Source organism: Chroicocephalus ridibundus, chromosome 17 (genome assembly GCF_963924245.1).
Source record: "Chroicocephalus ridibundus chromosome 17, bChrRid1.1, whole genome shotgun sequence".
NCBI lineage: Eukaryota > Metazoa > Chordata > Aves > Charadriiformes > Laridae > Chroicocephalus > Chroicocephalus ridibundus.
Window position 1 is genome coordinate 6683662 of NC_086300.1, and position 18466 is coordinate 6702127.

At 48.7% G+C, this 18466-nt stretch overlaps 1 protein-coding gene across 2 annotated transcripts in view; it reads right to left on the minus strand.

Annotated features, from left to right (window-relative positions):
• Positions 1-18466, minus strand: part of MYO1D (myosin ID) — a 172046-nt gene that overhangs the window by 56552 nt on the left and 97028 nt on the right. For both annotated transcript variants that reach the window (XM_063354968.1, XM_063354969.1), the window contains 2 exons: positions 14159-14272; positions 8540-8694 (listed from right to left, as the gene is read on the minus strand). In XM_063354968.1, the coding sequence (XP_063211038.1) occupies positions 8540-8694; positions 14159-14272 (269 nt within the window). The remainder of the gene's footprint in view (positions 1-8539; positions 8695-14158; positions 14273-18466) is intronic.

The window sequence follows — 18466 nt, forward strand, 5'->3', positions numbered from 1 at the left end:
CAAACTCCTCATTGCTACCAAGATCCCCATCCCAGGAGGACCCTGCACGTTTCACGGGGCTTGGGCATCCAGGTGCTGGGTCACAGACCGGGAAGCATCGCAGCTACACGGAGCCGCTGGTACAGAGCGACCTGAACGTGCTTCAGCCGCAGCAGAGTCCTCTTTCCAGCGGATTTCCAGCAGAATTCGTGTGCTGACAACGGGAATAGGACACAGGCAGGGCAGGGAAGGAAAAACTGACCAATAAACCTCTTCGTACTCAACGGAAAGCCATAAAATACAATAAATTGCTACTATTCATGTTATCAGGCCAAAAAAAAATTTACTTTTAGACGAAGAGGGCAAATACTCAAATAAAGGATTCACAATTTTGCTGCAAAAATTAAACCCAGCCTCTTGAAAGCCCAAGCCCCTCTGCAGAGCTCATTTTACTCCCAATATTACAAATCCGGGACTGTAGGAGACAACATTTTTTTTTTTTCCCCTGCCAGGAACACATTAAGAAGTGTAACAAAAAGCTACTTTTCCACGGGAACGTGCGGTGGGGAAGGCTTCCGTGGCCAGGGAGCGCAGGACCCACTTCAGAACAAACTCTGTCACAGCAGAGATGAGTTTTAAGAAAGAAAACGATCCTCCACCGAGACCCTTAACGGGTTCCCTTCCAGCGGGACAAGTATTTGGAAAAACTCAGTCGCAGCCGAAGAAACGTTTCCCAAAATACGAAAGAATTAAAAAAGAGAGTGTGCTAGCGCTCCTCCTCTTCGTGCCCTGGAGTCACCCAAAGAAACCAATCTTTAATTTATGCAAGGTATTTCCCAAAAGGAAAAGTGGCATTTTCCAATCCAAGCTACAACCGTGAGGTCGACGCACCTACACCGGAATTGCCAGAGATGATTATAAAGATCATAAATTAGCCTAAGGTAAATCTCGGCTAAATCCTAGATTTTTTTTTTTTTATTTTTTTTTCAAGTTACTAAGAGAATTAAGCCAACTTTTTCAGTTTGTGCATTTATTTATTTAGCATAAGAAAATCCTTCCACCGGGCCGCGTACCTGGCGTTTAAAAGCCGACAAGCTAACTGTGGGCTTAGGGCTCTCCTCCCCAAACACAGCAGAATTTTACTACAAATTCGTTACGAATAGAAATGCCGTACGAAAACAAAGCTCTAGCGCTGACAGGAGAGTTAGGGAAGAGTCTGATATGAATAAAGTCTGGTCCTTTGTCAGGCTCCAGCCGCCGCTAACAATGGTGTCAGCCACTGGCACGGCTGAATCACAACTAAACACGGGTTAGCTGGCAGCGGCGACAAAGGACAAATCGTATTAAATAGCAATTTAGAAGCAGTTTGTTTCCAACTCGCTTTTCCGAAGCGGCGCTCAGCTCCTTTTGATCCGCTCCGGCCTAGGAGAAATCACAGGCGGCGTGGATGGAAACTTCCAGTTAAAGAGCTGCCATCACCGGCCGGGCCGCCGGCGCCGCTGACACCCATTGTCACTTCATGCATCGCTTTCGCGGCGTTGGCAAAGCTGAAGTGACAGATTAATTTGATCCCAGCGGTTGTAACAGCCTGCCTGTGCGCGCAGGCTTTTCTGCCTTACGAAATGGCGATTCCCTGGGAGGGAGGTGGCTCGGTGAGCAGCACCCCACCACACGCCTGGTTCCAAATCCCAGTTTGGGCTCCTCTTTCCTTCTTTGTCCCCAAACCCCGAGATTATGAACCCCCAGCGTCCCTCCTCCAGATTGTCGCCGACTACAGGGAAGACGCTTCTGTTCTAACCCGCGTGTAAATCTATTTGTCTCAGCGGTTAAATCAAGGTTTCTACAAGAAAAAGGCAAACCGCGTTAAAAGAAAGGAACAATTTTAAACTGATGGAAATCAGGGCAGTTTTGATATGAAAGTGCATCTTTATGACAAATCGGAGGGTTTTAGCCTCTTGCCTGGTACCCGGGGCCTGAGCTGGAAGGTTTGTTTCTTTCTATCAGTGGAAAAAAGTCAAATAAAAGATATTGAATCGATTTTAATCAAACCGGGCTCTCCAACGGAATGATTTGTGTCCCAGACCGTGCTCATAATTAAGCTGAAGGATTTTTCCCTAAGCGAGCAAAACCGAACCATGTTGAATCTCCTCTGTCTTTTTTTTTTTTAAAGGACGGCACCAAAAATGTGTAAAATGCTTGTCCTCACCCTCGCGCAACGGAACAACGGCTTGAAAATGTGTATTTACAGAGGGTTTCTTTCCATCCCTCTGACAAACGGCTCCGCGTCGGTATTACGAACACAAACCAGCGGGTAGGCAGCGCTCTCGGAGCTTAACCTGAACCACCACTATTTAGATAATGGCGAAATTTTAAAATCTTTCACTTTGACGCGTTTGCAGGAAGCTTCGTTTGCCACAACACGAACTGTTGCAAAGCGCAAAAAAAAAAAAAACAACAAAAAAACCCAGAAAAAAAACCCATTTGCGAGTTCTATTTGTACCCAATACATGTAATCTCCCCAAATTGCCCGCAATAGGTTTTATTCTGACAGTCGACTTATGTCGTTTCAGGGGGATTAGGGGCATCCGAAGTTTTAAGGAATTCTAGTGAAACCAGGATTTATGGCTGAAGGTTTGAATACCAGGAAAGGGGTCAGAAATACACTTTTTTCTTTCTTTCTTTTGTTCAAAAAAAAGGCTTTTCTGGATGCCCGAGGCTGGGCATGCCCCAGCCCCAGCCCAGCACCGGTCCCTCCGCTTTCCCCCTGCCAGGCTCCCCGGCCGCGCACACCCTCAACCCTCTGGACCAGGCTGGGTTTGTTTAGAGCATTCGGCACAATAAGGCTTTAATCCCAGCTGTATCGTATCCCCCGTGTGCCCCCCGCGCTGCCGACGGCCGGCAGAGAAAGGGGCGGTTTGGAAGGATGCGCTTCCCCACGTAAATCCGCCTTTTGCTAGAGACGCCTGGGCAAACTCCGCACCTGACGCCAAACCGGCGTCTACTTCGGTTTGTTTTGATAGGCTGAGGGCACGGATTTTCCCCAGACTTTTTTTACATATCTGTATATATACGTATCTGCACATATATATACTATAGGTACATGCGTATATACACATATTCTTTAAGGTCCCTTCCAACCCAAACCATTCTATGATTCTATATACATATATTTGTATATACATATCTTTATATGCATACATGTAAAACCTGGGGATGTATGTATATATGTATACACACATACGTATATGCATGTACGGATGTATATATATACATATCTGTATATACATACACACACATAGCCATCTACTGTCCACATTTTTACATCTATGCATATATAAACGTATATTCTCCGATTTTTACATCTATGCATATATAAATACATGTATATACATACACTTCCCCCAATTTTTTACATATGTATGTATAAATTAGGCGTACACGCTCGCATTCCTGCATTACACGCATATATAAGTATATACATATACCTTCCACATTTTTACACTATGCATATATAAATGCATACATGTATTTCCCCCAATTTTTACAGTTATGCATATATATGTAGATACGTGTATTTCCCCCATTTTTTTACGTACGTGCGTATAAATTATACACACACAGCGTGACATTCCCGCATTACACCCCGAGGACAGACGCCCACGTGACGCTCAGTCTCATAACCAAACCTCTCCACTTCCACCACCCAATAAATCGCCGCCAGCTCGGCTAATGCAGCGACGCGCACAGGCGGAGCCAAACGACAACGCTCAAGGCGAGGAAAAGGGAAAGGCGAGGGACGTAATCTTGCTAAGGACACCTCGGTGTCAAGGCAAGGGGAGCCCTGCGCGGAGTAAGACGGGGGTAACAGGCTTTCGTGGAGCCGACAGCCCGCGGTGGACGCGGGAGATCCGTTTTTATGAATTACTGCTTGGTCAATAGCGTGGCGGTGCCAACGCTCCAAGGCATGCCAGTTTAAGAACCCAGAACTAAAGAAAATTAATCCAGTGCACGCTAATGATTAAAACTGGCTGACGGGTCTCCAAGTGCAATGGAAAATACAAAATTATCCTTCGGCAAGTGATTTTCTGCTGGAGTTCTGCAGGGATTGCTTTTTACTGTTCTTTTAACTCCCCCTTCCCTTCAGCAATCCTGGAAGGAGCCCAGCGCCGGCGGTGGCAGACAAAGCGGGGATTAGGGGAACAGAAAGCACCCACCAGAGCCGGCCACGGATCCACCGCCATCTGAACTGCGTGGGGCAGTCAGACAGAAAATCCCGTCTGTCTTCTAACACAGACCAAAAATAATACCTTCTTTAAGTTGGGGCGTGCTGCAGAATGGAGCACAGTGCTCGGGGACAAAGGACGGGTCTCGGTCACCTTGGGTGGTGACATCTGAGCTGCCTTCACAACCCACGGAGTTTGGATCACGCTGCAGGGAGGGGCGGACACAGGAGGGGACGCACACAGCGCGAGAGCCACAGGAGGATGAGAGTAAAAGCAATTAGTGCTCTGGAAACTGGCTATGATCGGGTCTTCTCTGGTGAAGTACAGCAACGAAGGACACCCAGATAGAGTCCTCTGCACGTTGGACTGATCCGCTGAGACGTGTTCTGGAGGCTTAAGGACCATGAAGCAGCGTGGGTGTAAAAGATCACAGAATCAGAGAATAGTTTGGTGGGAAGGGACCTTAAAGATCATCTCGTTCCACCCCCCTGCCCTGGGCAGGGACACCTCCCACCAGCCCAGGTTGCTCCAAGCCCCGTCCAACCTGGCCTTGAACCCCTCCAGGGATGGGGCAGCCACAGCTTCTCTGGGCAACCTGGGCCAGGGGCTCACCGCCCTCACAGCAAAGAATTTCTTCCTCAGATCTCATCCCAATCTCCCCTCTTCCAGGTTAAAACCATTACCCCTTGTCCTATCGCTCCCCTCCCTGATCCAGATTCCCTCTCCATCCAAGATGGAAAGGATAAATCCTTTCCTGGCTGATAGTCCTCCCCTTTGATGTCCATTCTCACTCCCCCAAGAGCTCCTTGGGTCCCTCTCTCCTGCACATGGGCTCCAACACGTGAAGGGACACCGTGGCCACATCTACAGCTTCTGAGAGCTGCGCCTCCTCCACTGCAAGCAAGTGCTTCGGCAACCGACGCGGAGAGCAAGGCGGTACCCTCATCACCTCAGAGCATCTCTTCCTCCTGCCCGGCAGCACGATACAGCCCCGTCATCCCCGTTTCAGACGCTTGCTCCTACAAGGGACCACCCAACACACGGAGCAGCAGGAGGATCTTCCCAGCTACTTCACGCGCTCTGCTTAATCCCAGCTGTTCTCACCTGGCACACGGGCTCTGGGCCGGGCACCACCAGAGAGCAGCAAGGAAAACACCCAGGAGACCTCAAGTTGATGGACACGTCTAGATACTGCTCTGCCGGGGGGCTTGAACTTACTGTGGCCACTACAGCAGCATCTCAGCTGGCCTTCCCATCGTTTCTGTCGGGAATTCAGTTACCTAAGTAATTGCATTCTTAAAAGAAAATATAACCCAGCTGATATATTAGAAGTATGACCCAAACACCCGTTAGCTCGACTAGCGGTCCCTTCCAACTCCAACCGTTCTATGATTCTATATTCAAGATATCCTATATTCTCAGCAGAGTCACTACCCCAAAATTTCACAGCTCATGTTAGTTTTACGCTATATAAATCCTGATTTGTGACCACAGCCTGAAAGTAAAGAAAAGTCCTACTAGGAATAATTTTTAAAAAATGCAGTTTCAGGCAGATTTTCATGGGGGAAGCGGAAAGATCACAGAATCATAGAATGGTTTCGTTGGAAGGGACCTTAAAGATCATCTCGTTCCACCCCCCTGCCCTGGGCAGGGACACCTCCCACCAACCCAGGTTGCTCCAAGCCCCGTCCAACCTGGCCTTGAACCCCTCCAGGGACGTGAACTCAGGCAACACGTTCCCAAAGGTGAAGCCTTTATGCCTAAAAAGAGGGAAACGTAACTTCTCCAAAAGCAACAGCACCCAAAGCCATTATGCCTCAACTATTTTTTGCTGAAAATTTCCAAAAATTCCCAACGCATGATGTGTCAGCGTCGAAGTTCCCAGGTCAAAGAGTTTGGAAACATACTAAAAACCGAAACAAAGCATCGAGCGATAACTCGGCGGTGCTGGGTTAACGGCTGGACTTGACCATCTTAAAGGTCTCTTCCAACCATAACGATTCCATGGTTCTATAATTCTCTGAACGAGAAGGTTTAGGCATCCTCAGCACAGATGTCACCGCCAGCCTCCTCCTCATCTTTCCTACAGACTAATACAGAACGGCATAAAATTTTACACGATTTTATTCCACAAGCGTGTAAGCACCATCACCTGCTAGGCCACACACCCCCGAGGGCAGGCGTGCAGCCCTACCCTTGCCAAAACCTCCCAGCAGGGGCTTGGGACTGATGCTGGGATGGCTGGAAACGACTCCGTGTGTCCCGAGCCCCCCCGGGGACCCGAGGGAGCTGCTCCCCGCGCCCCCGCCGGGGCAGGGCTCCGAAGTCCCAGCTCAGGGTCACCCAGCGACTGAACTTTCAGGCTTAAGATCTTAGTGCCGGAGCCACTTTCTTTTCAGAGCAACCGCCCTCTGACGGGCGGGACCGAGAACCCGACACTCGCCGCGAGGCACGCGGGGACTTTCAGCTAATCCCGTTTAATGAGGAATTCCCAAAGTGCCTCTCAAGCGAGGGGTCAGCTAATCCCACTCACTGACAGGGTTGTTTTACTCTTAGAAAACGGAAAGTGGCTGAAAATATTTCCTTTTATTTTGATTGACAGATGCCGCTTTGAAGCGGGAAACCATGACATTTGGCTATTTGGAAAATTAAATGTGAGCTGTTCCTGTACGTTACCGTTAAACCGGAAACTTTTATTGCAGGAAAAAAAAAAGGGGGTTATAGACCAGCTCTCCCATTTAACACGCTGTGCTGAGATTTGTCATTTGAAGCAGTAAAAAAACCTGCTAATATTGTTTTAAGAAAACCTGCTAATGTTGTTTTAAGTGAAGATTAAAGAGCATAAAAATGTATTTAACTGTCAGTCTTCTACAGACAGTGATCAGATAAAAACTAATTCTTTTTAAAGATAAAAATGCCATTGTTAAAATCAGCGTAAGAAATTGAAAATCCATACTTTTATATGAAAAGTGCGATATTTCAGACGGATGGCCATACAACGTACTTTCTTAAAACGAAGCACACGTGCCCCCCCACCGCGTGATAAAAAGGCTGGGTACTTTGTAGTAGTGTCCAAGGCGAAGGAACGGCAAACCAGGGCAGCCTGAACGCTGACCGTTTCAGGATCTGGAGTGTAATCAATGGTTTCCCAGCTCAGAGGCTCGTTAAGGCCGCGAGGCGCAGCAGCTAGCTGAAGAAGATGTCACCTGGGTTCAAAACACGCCAGACACGAAAGAACTCCAGCTACTTCACAGGATTCCCCAAATGAAGTGTGTTGCTCTACAATACCCATAATCTCCTGAGCCTTCAGGAATAAGCTACCGTTGAAATGATCCCATATTTAGGTAAAAGCAAAAACAGAGAGTGTTTTCTGTCGCTTTTCAGCACTGAATTTCCCAAACCAAGCTATGCCGAGAATTCATTTCAAATGAAGCTGACACCTACCTCCAGCAGCGGTGAGAAGTGGCTAAACCGGCAGGTTCTTCTTGAATTCATGAAAAAAAAATTACCCAGGGACCTAACGTAACCTAAATCCACTTCCACTGTGTGACTATTTACCCACAAAGACTCTTCTTTATGGGTCACAAATGGAGCACGATACTGTGAACGGCAAAGGCCGACGCTGCACGTGATGCTGCTCAACATCAGCCCTCCCGAGAACGCGTTTTGGAGGAGCAGGGGAACAGCCCTGAAGGGCTGGCGACTCCACACACCATTTCTCTCCAGAGCGACTGTTCTGTCATTGCCTGCAAACCAGTCGCTGCTGGGACGGCCGTCCGGACAGTCCCCAGACTACGGTGTAAAGGTGATTGTTGCTAGTTCAGCTGGAGCTACGAGAAGCTCAACGCGAGACAACCACTTCAGTATTCGGTGCAGCAATAAACCAGCTTTCGCACATTGATTTACAAGAGAGACAATTTTCAGGAAACAGAGATGACATTTTACAGCTCAAGCAATAAATCGTCTGCTGATAGTGGGGGCAGGGGGAGCAATCTGAGGAACGAATAGCTGTATCTTAATTTCCTATGTTAAGAGTTCGGCTGTAAGAAGCATTCAGGAGACGTTGTGACACACTCAAAACGCATCTTCAGCGATATCTGGCCCCAAACAGCCATGCTCTAACAAACACGTACAGGGAAGGCAGAAGGGGCAGGCAAAGTGTGGTAGCTAAAAAACACATCCGAAAAACGCGAGGAAAAAACCGTTGCTCTGGTATCCTAGTAATACAGCGAAGACAGACAGATGAAGCTCAAGACTGGCATCAAAACGACCGGAGGGAAGTTTCCGATTTGGCACGCTAGGCTGAGCTGTCAACAAAATCCCTCCCCGACACTGACCTCTTGAAGTGGCTCGCCAGGACTCCCACCAGCTCTCCGATCCTGCTGTCGTTGGAGGGCTCTTTACTGAAGAGACAGACAATGAGATCCTTGTTGTCTTTCGTGTGGAAGACCACGAGCTGGTCCTTTCCATTGGAGACGCTCAATCCTATCAGCTGGGAAGAGAAAGCAAGAACGACGGTATATACACTGATATTTTTGCTACTTGCCAGGCTAGTTCTTCCCTCTCCGGGACGCCATGCTCGCTCTCAACTCCTACCGGAGAGCTTGGGTCCTCAGCACTCCTCCCACAAGCTGAAAAAAATCAAGGCGAAACAACAGAGGTTTTTTGGAAATCGACAGTCTCTAAGATGCGAGGAAATGTTACCGTCTAGACCGGGTTCACCTGGGCAACCTCTGCCAGAAGCAGCATTCTCCCACCGTGCAGTGCCCTCCTGCCCGTCCCTACCATGGGCACCCGCCAAAGACGGCACCAGGTGGGTTTCCAACAGCCGAAGCTTGCTTTCCCCCAAATCTCCCGCTGGATGACGCCACGGCACTCAATGGCAGAGCCACAAGGCTGCTCTTGTATTTCTTTTCAAAGGAAACCAACGATCGTCATGAGTCTGGCCAACGACCATCCTCAAATGCACATACGCGGCGCTGAGAGCGCACTGGTACGCAGATAACAGAAGGGTGAAGTTTTTTACTGAAAGCTGAAACATCTTGACGAACAATATAAGTTGCAAACCCCGCAAAGCCGTGATGATTCCAGTATTTAGGCATGGATTAAAGTCTTGCCGTTCCGACAAAATAAAAAGGTGTGGGGTTTGGGTTTGGCGTTTTTTGGGTCTGTTAAGTAACTGCCAGTCGGTGCATTAAAAGCTTTGTCCTCATCATCCCACAAAGCAAAAGCAGGGAATTTTTACGAGCGGCAATCTGGGTACGCAGGCTATTCAGATGAATATTAGAAAAAGCAAAAAAATAAATCCATGCTGGGGAAACAAAATATAAGGATGGCAAAAGAAACGTCAAGAGGCAAGTACAAACTGGTGCTAAAGAAATAAAATTAATAAAAAAAAAAAGAGAAAAGCAAAAGAATGATGCGTACAGAGACCTTCCCTGTCCACCAAAGGACTTCCCGACTCCTTTGAGTCATCCAGAGACTTGCAGAGATTTGCCACGTTCTCCTAAAAGTGAGAGGCACCGATAGCCCGTTTTGTGGAAGCGCAAGTCTCATCGTTCCCTTCTTAAAGAAAAAAAGCCTTCCACGCAACCCCACTGCCCGTGGTGGGAGGGACACCAGCACAAACCGCGCTGGAGACCACGCACTCCTCTCAGAAGCGTGAATCACAGCCAGGCACAGCCTGGGGCCGTACCTTTGCTTTAGGACTCACACCGTCGCGTTTCCAAGAAGCCGTTCCAGCGCTGAGAGGCCCCCGGCCGCAGCAGCGTGCCGGGAGCGCACGCCACGACCAACGCGCGGCGCTGCGCCCTGTGCCCCATTTGCTGCTTAAAACACTACCCAAGTCCGGAATCGCTCACATTTTGTTGGCTTCTTATCCCAGTAAAACAGTCTGGCCGAACAGCTGCAATCCCTGGTATTTTACACACCTCCTGCTACCAATTTCATACACCCACCACAGGTGGAGCTGACCCTCTGCGGCTCACGTTATTCTGAGGTTAGGAAATACTTTAAAAACAAGCTACACTTCACGCGCAGGCATTAACAGCTGCCTGGGTTTATAGTGTCCCTTAAAATTAATTTGCATGCTTAAATAACAGCCTGTGAGCACAACAGCACCACGGGGACTGCTGCCATCAAGGTTTTAAGCGCGCACCGAGCGCGAACGATGAACAAGTTGAAATCTCTGCATTTGAAAAGCCTATTTAAACATTAATTATTCAGCAGAACCACGTCAGAAGTCCAAGAGCCCTTCAAAATTTTCCTATTTCACCCCTCCCCATACGACCAGCTGAACCAATAAATAGAACACAAAAGAAATAATTCCAGAGAAGGTGCTTATCTCGGTATTTACAAACACTAATATTAGCTCTGCTTAAAGATCTGGAAAAAATGCTCTCAGCATCCACAGAACATCCTTTATTGCGTTCACCGCTGTAGCGGGAAAGGTGGCTGCAAGATCTTTTCTGCTGCTTTTAATTCCTTTCTGCCATCATCTGTTTATTTTTCCTCCAGGTAAGAACAGAAAAGATAATTTTATATCGGTACTTCTGAGGCAACTGCCAGAAGGCTCGCACACAGAAAATCCCCCAATGCAGCATCTCAATCCAGCAAAATTGTCAGGGTTGAGAGGAAAGTTATTGCTTTGTCACCATTTGCACAAAATTAGAGATTCCTCACTCGGGACACACAAGAATCCGAGGCTGGGATCCGCGCGGCCACGCGCTAAGGGTTATACTTCAACCATTTACCTGTAACATGGTTAAAGGAGACGGGGAGCTGCAACGTGATTTCTTCAGCCAAAACCAAGTTTCTGGTCCTAACAGAGAGCAGCTGACTGTCTCTAACGAGATTCCCATGGAAACACCATCCCCAAGGATGCTGCCGTGCCGACGGGGTGCTGCCCGCGAGCAGCACGGCTACCGGGCAGCCAGCTTCAGCTGGGGTCACCTCTGCCCACCAGAAGGACGACTTCTAGCAGGACATACTTGATACACCGATACGGAGCACGACTGATGGAAGTATTATCCACTTGCTTCTCCAAAATCTTCCCATCAGTTCAAATAATTGCTTTTTCCCCAAAAGGGAGGGAATACCTCTACCGCTAACTGGCCACTTACCCCACCTCCCCGTACCCTACCAAGGGGTTTCCACGCAAGAAGGGATCAGGCAACCCGAAAAACGAGGGAGAGAGTGCAAGGCCGCTCAGGAGGTGAAAGACAACACATGCTCACATCGTTAAGTAACAAAATGTAAAACAGAACTACAAAAAGCAAAAAAACCCACAACTGCGTTATAGCATTAACCATTCGCCAGAGTTGAGTCGAAGAAATCCTGGCAAAAGAAACACAACTATTTCCTGTACTGTGTAGGAAGGTCTCCAGACTCTCTCCTCCTCTCCCCGGGGAGTGCCAGGGGATCGATGAGCATCCCTGGCGCCACGGGCCCATCCGCTTGTGTTCCCCAGGACCACAGCGCAGGAAAAGCAGGGAAAAGGAGAGGCTGCGGCCAACAGAGCAGAAATTTATCACTACGGCATTTACCAAAGATCGCTTTCAGCAAATTTCCACTCCGGAATATTCTTCTGCCACCCGTATGAGGCAGCGCAGGGTCTTTCGGAGCCATCCCTCCTGTGCAAACTACTCCAGGACCCCTTCACAGCTGCTCAGGTCAAAGATATCGTTGGGTTACTAAAGGGAATTATTGCAGATCTACAAATAAAACTGATTTATATCTATGGAAATTTAAATATTCTAAGATCAAGAGACCCAGATGCACAGACCGTTAACTGTTTTGCTGCCAGAGGAAACGCAAGGCAGCCAGCCTGCACTACAGCCCTCCCTACGAATGGGTGCTCTGGTTTAGACATCCGTGTTTTGTGAAAAAAAACAATAATTAATAACATTTCTAAGGAATAGCTATTCTATGGGCAACCTACAAATTGCATCTGACTCGCTCGCCTCCTTTAATTTTTAAGGCATTCAGGGTCTCAGAGGAAAGCGGTCGGGCGATCACCGGCGTCTGCGTCTCGCGCTGTTACGCAAATGTACCAGCTCCACCTTTAAACCCCGCAGACACCCAGGTAAAGCAGATATTTTTCTAAAGCTGTGTTAAATAGAGATTTACCTGTAATTACCAATGAAGTAAGCGAATTGCAGTGGCCTAACCATTCTGAATAAGGTAACAGCTGAGAAAACCAATATTGAGGAATTGTGAGGGACAAAATTCCACCTTGTCTACGTGCGTTCACCTCGATCCTTCGCGAGAACCCACCCGTCCAGGGAGAACGCTCAGCTTAGAGTCTGTGTGTTTGAACAAGTCGGTTTGCAGGAGCAAGAGTCAGCCATTTCGCAGCGTGCTCTGCTGACAATGCCATTTGGCACAATTAAGAGAGAATGTCAGGAGAACAGAACGGGGACTGAGGAAAACGACCTGCAGCTGCTCCCTCCCGCCAGCCGCGTCCTTGCCAAAGCAGAGCCCCTGACCCGGAGACGCTGCTTTGCGGCAGCCCGTACTCTCATAAGGGCCCGCAATCAAGGCAGGCGAGCACGATGCCCCACGCACATCCTGCCCCACGCACACGCTGCGGTGGGTGACCTGCCAGGAGGTTAGAAGAGGACCCACAAACCCAACATCCAACTCTGGAGCCCTCAACACAAGAAGGACAGGGAGCCATTGGAGCGGGGCCAGAGGAGGCCCCGGAGATGCTGGGAGGGCTGGAGCCCCTCTGCTGTGGGGACAGGCTGAGAGAGCTGGGGGGGTTCAGCGTGGGGAAGAGAAGGCTCCGGGGAGACCTTGGAGCCCCTTCCAGTCCCTAAAGGGGCTCCAGGAAAGCTGGGGAGGGACTCTGGAGCAGGGAGGGGAGCCATGGGATGAGGGGGAAGGGTTTTAGACTGGAAGAGGGGAGATTGAGATGAGATCTGAGGCAGAAATTTTTCCCTCTGAGGGTGGTGAGCCCCTGGCCCAGGTTGCCCAGAGAAGCTGTGGCTGCCCCATCCCTGGAGGGGTTCAAGGCCAGGTTGGACGGGGCTTGGAGCAACCTGGGCTGGTGGGAGGTGTCCCTGCCCAGGGCAGGGGGGTGGAACGAGATGATTTTTAACGTCCCATCCAACCCAAACCATTCTGTGTGATTCTGTGATTAGGGATGCACTCTGGGCTAATCATTCACTCCACATTCACAGATTAGATTTTACCGTTACCCCAGTCCCAATCTTTGCTCTTTTCGCAATATGGGGCCACCAGATTTATTATTTCTCCAACCGCAAACATCCCAACAAATTTGTGTACGACACTTCCAAGCAACCCAGCCAGGTTGTGGGGGGTTTAAGATAACCGTAGTGGCGTTACCTCAGGCTGAGGAAAACAAACAAGCAGTTGAATCCCCACCCCGGGACGCTGAGGAGCCCAGATGAGGTTCTCCCCCATCCCCCTTCCTACCAGCAATAATCTGCTGCTCTGTCACCGGCAGCTAAACTCTGCTGCCCCAAAGGCCAGATACCTCGCTAGAATTCCAAATTTAGCTTTCATAAGATTTACATTAAACTTGAACAAATATTTAAAAAAATAAATAAATAAAATTCGAACCCGACACGAAGGATCAAACAAACCCCCAGAGACACGGGCACTGTGTCGTAAGCTGCTGTGAAATGCTAACCCCATTACGAGGACAAGATCTTGTGGCACACTGCAATTAAAGAAACGAAGATGGGGCAGAAGAGAGCATGATAAGCAGTTTGGATTTTAGCTTTTATTTTATGTACTGAAATTAAAAGCTAACGTGATGCATCAGTGTTGTAGATAACTGTATTATAACTGGTTTAAAGGCATCAACTAGATTAAAAATTGTAAACCAAGGTCCTTTTCCATGTTATGGATATGAAAATGGAGCTGAAGAGCAGATGCTCTGCCCATAACTAAGAGAGCCCGACATGAGATTCCTCCGTCCTCGTACTTACATTATAGAGGGGGATGGTCTTCATCACTTTGTACTGCTTCATAGGGTCCATCTTATAAAGGTGTCGATCGGTAATGAAGATTGCTCTGTCCTCCACCTTATTAAAGCGATTGACCTGCAAAGAAGCAAATTTTCAGTCCCACTGATCACTGCAAGGCCACGCAGAATAAAACACTGCAGCAGTAAATACGCAAAACTCCCATAGCTCTTCAACGGGTTTTCTCCACAGATCTCGAAAAGGGAAGATGGAGCCCATAATCCCATTTTACCAACAGAGAAATGCAGAGTCTCGGAAAAGCAACATTCCCAGAGGCTGGGGCAACCTGGGCAAGTCCATGGCCTCAGGCAAAGAACGGACAGATGCTTTCCCCGAGCAACACTCAACCCGCATCCCCGTCGCTGGCAGACACCAAGCCCAAGGCGAGTGGCTGTCGTTCCTCCATTCCGTACGTGCCGTTGTCAGCCCAAAAGCACGATGCAGAACACCCGCCCCGCAGAGCCAAAGAGGGTGTCACCAGGGTCTGCGACAGTCCAGACCTCAGGCATTTGAAAGCAGATGCATTGGCACATCCTGAAGTTGAGCAGGTCCCACTTCCCTCTTGTAAAGCACCCGTGCCTTGGCCGTAGCTAAGCAACTCCTCCAAGAAGTGGAAAACGTGGACAACGTTCCTTCCCCTGCCCGTTAGTGGATGTGTTAGCTGAGCACGGGCACGCTCCCCCGGTTTTGCTGAAGTTGTGCCATTCCACAAGAAGGAAGAATCACAGAATCTCCCAGGTTGGAAGGGACCTTTAAGATCACCGAGTCCCACCACCAACCCACCACTGCCCAACCCACCACTACCCCATGTCCCTCAGCACCACGTCTGCCCGGCTTTTAAATCCCTCCAGGGATGGCGACTCCACCACTTCCCTGGGCAGCCTCTTCCAATGCTTGACAACCCTTTCAGTGTAAAAATTTTTCCTAATATCTAACCTAAAACCCCGTGGGGCAACTTAAGGCCATTTCCTCTTGTCCTTCCTATTCAGAAGAGACTGAACAGACCAGAGGGAGCCCGGGAGAGCCCAGCCTGTACGCTGGGACCCAGGCAACCAGCTGGCAGGAGGAAGGCAAGGTTATTTCTTGGCAAGCAGAAGAAAGACCCAAGCTGGAGTGCCCCCAGGCTACAAGGGGTATTGAACACAACCCTCTCCCTTCCCCAGCAAGAAAGGCAGAGCGAGAGCACCACCAGTCCAGTCTAAAGGCTCACTGCCATCGAGGAAAATGTCCTGCTGCCCCTTCCAGGAGGTCCTAACCCCATCTCCCGAGCCAGCTCTGGTGCCCATCAGCCCTACCACTTCACCGACCTGAAAAAAACGTGGCTGCCCCATCCCTGGAAGCGTTCAAGACCAGGCTGGATGAGGCTTTGAGCAGCCTGGTCTGGTGGGAGGTGTCCCTGCCCAGGGCAAGGGGGTTGAAACTAGATGATGTTTAAGGTCCCTTCCAACCCGAACCATTCTGTGATTCTATGGTAAACAGGGGAAGAAACCAGGACAGCTCTGTTCGGCAGCAGCGAGCTAGGAGAGCAGTTCGGCTGAGCCAGACCCGTACTGGGAATACAGCGGATTTTTCTACAGAGGTGGACATTGTTCAACCCAGATTTTAAGTCAGCTTTGTGTTCTGTTATTCATGTTATTGTACATGGTATTCCAGGCAAGGATGTCTGAAGATCACTGGTGGGCTCAAGCTCCTCAAAAGAAATTCTTTAACCAGGAGCTCGCTGCCTGTGGGCTATGCCGGGAACAGCCGGAGCAGAGCTACAGCATCCAGCAAACGTCTAGACCACAGGAGGCGGCACCCAGAGGCATCTGTGCACCTGGAAGGTTAACTGACCACTGAGTGAGGTTGTGTTTGGTTTGGCTTTTGTTAAAGGCTTGTACCATTCTCAGGTTATGTTGAAACTGGACTCCAGTCGGGACTCCTCCCACTCCACTCCCAGAAGATACTTAGTGCTAGGAAAATCATAGCGCACTTCAAACAACTTTAATGCTGGCTTCCCAAAAGAGGTAAAGGTGCTTTAGTCTTCAAATGACCGTACCCTCTGACCAAGGTAGGGCACAGAGATGGAGCTGGGTTTCTCGGAGAAGCACAGCAAAAGGACAAGAGGCAACGGGCAGAAGATGCAGCAGCACAATGTCCAACAGGACACAAGGGGAAAAAAGTCTGCCGCGGAGGGTGGCAGCCCGGGGACAGGGCTCAGAGAGGCCATGTAACCTTCATCCTTGGGGACTGTCACATCCCAGCTGACTGAGAGCCTGAGCAGCCTCATCTAACTCTGAATTTAGCCCTGGTCAGAGCAGGAGGTTGGACCAAAGACCTCCAGAAGTTCCTTCCCACCTAAATCACTCTGAGATTTCATCAGCCCGTACACTACCAGGAAAACAGACTTCACAGTATCTGAAATATTCTGGCAGTTTCTAGTAGTTCAGCAAACACAGCTTAGTGTCGCCACTGGGAGACATTAATATCTTAATATCTTAATGTTGCCACCGGGCTCTACAGCTCTAAATTTAAGACCAATTATAGGTACGTGCTATAATTCAGCGAACCACCATTAGTTGCCTGCCGAGGCAAACCACTATATTATCACCTGTGATCTCACCGGCAGTCAACAGCAGCAGCGATTATCTGCAGACAGATGTCCCAACCCCCGTGGAATAATCTTAGGCGTCCTCAAGAAGTTACTTCGCTTTAATTTGACCTCAAAATACTACTCTGAGATACCACCCGAGATACCGCTCGCGTACCCAGGCACTCAGCGTATGGGGAAACAAAGCTCCATCCTGTAGCGGACTTATGGGTACACTAAAATTCTTTTTTCTAAAAAAAAACCCCAAACAATTATACATAAGGGTTCTGATAAGGTAAAAATGAACTTTTGGAAGACAGCAATACGTGAACGCCTCCGCAAGTCCAGTCGAAAACAGCCCAGTGCACAGCCCCATGTCCCAGAATCTTGTTCATGCATCCAGTTTCTACCCAGTGAGAGCAACGGGAGAAGGGATTATTTTAAGCAAAGTATTTATGTAAAGTAACAGACATGGCTCAGCAGCAAGCCATATACTGCAGTCATGTAATTAATTATTTATTTTTCCTTAATTTTAGGTATTCCGAAGTTCTGAATCCATGTTTATTTTTTGCCACCGATCAGGTCTCCAGCAACAGCATCCCTGCAGTAGCTGATTAATTAAATCACCGAAAACTGCTGTCAAATGCCACATAAGCACATCTGGAAAATGATTGTAAAAATATGCAACCGTTTATTAAAAAGGGACTCATGCAAAGGACACAAGATACTAAATGTTGTATCTTCACAGTAACACAGACCTGGGGAAGATCCAGGAAGACTGAAGCTAATAAACCACCATTCCACACCTTATGGATTTGGTGTGATTATTTCCAAAAACAGAAGCGGGAGGATCATGTTACGGCAGGAAACAAAATTATATTCTTTCCAGAGAAGTGTTTCATACCCTGGGATCACGTCTTTATTCCCACCTCTGTTCCAGGCACCGATCACTTCAATTCCCCCCATCCCACCGCAACCATCACAAACATTCTTCGAGGCCGCTGGTAACGTCAGGCTCCAGCAAGAGGGTTTTCATGGAGGAAACACACGTCTCACTAACATCGCAATTAATTTGTCCAGGAAATACTCCCCCAAAGGAGAAGATTTAATGTCATCTAGGCTTTCAGACGCCCCAAGACGACAGGTACTAGGTAGGCACAAGATGCAAAGTTTAGTGAAAAGCAAGCGAGAAAGTAGGACGCAAAGTAGAAAGTATTTTTCAGTGCGGCAAAACCGGAGTCATCGGTGTACCACAGTCACGGAGATATTTATTAACCAGCCGAGGAGGGCAGAGAAGGCTGAGACGTGATGAGGCGGATGAACATAAATAGGATTTTCCTGGGTGAAGTCGGGAGAACTTAAATATTCCCGGCCAACCGGCAGCAGAGTGGCGAAGTTCAGAGCAGAGAGAGGCAAGAAATGCAAATTGGAGAGCTAGATGACAGCTTTAAATTAACAGCACGGGCTCAGAAACGGTAACCGAGGATGATTTTAGACAGCTCTGGATAGATCTTGGCACAAACACGCGAGGCAGCTGAAAACAAGCAAGGCGTTAGCATGTGGTAGAGACGAGCGCGGGGATTAATGTCCTGGGCGCCACGGTCTTGCTTGGAATATTGCGTGAAGCACCAGGACGGTGAACGTGGAGACTCCAATGGTTCAGGGAAGGTAAAGAAAATGACTGAGGGCCTGGAAAACCTCAC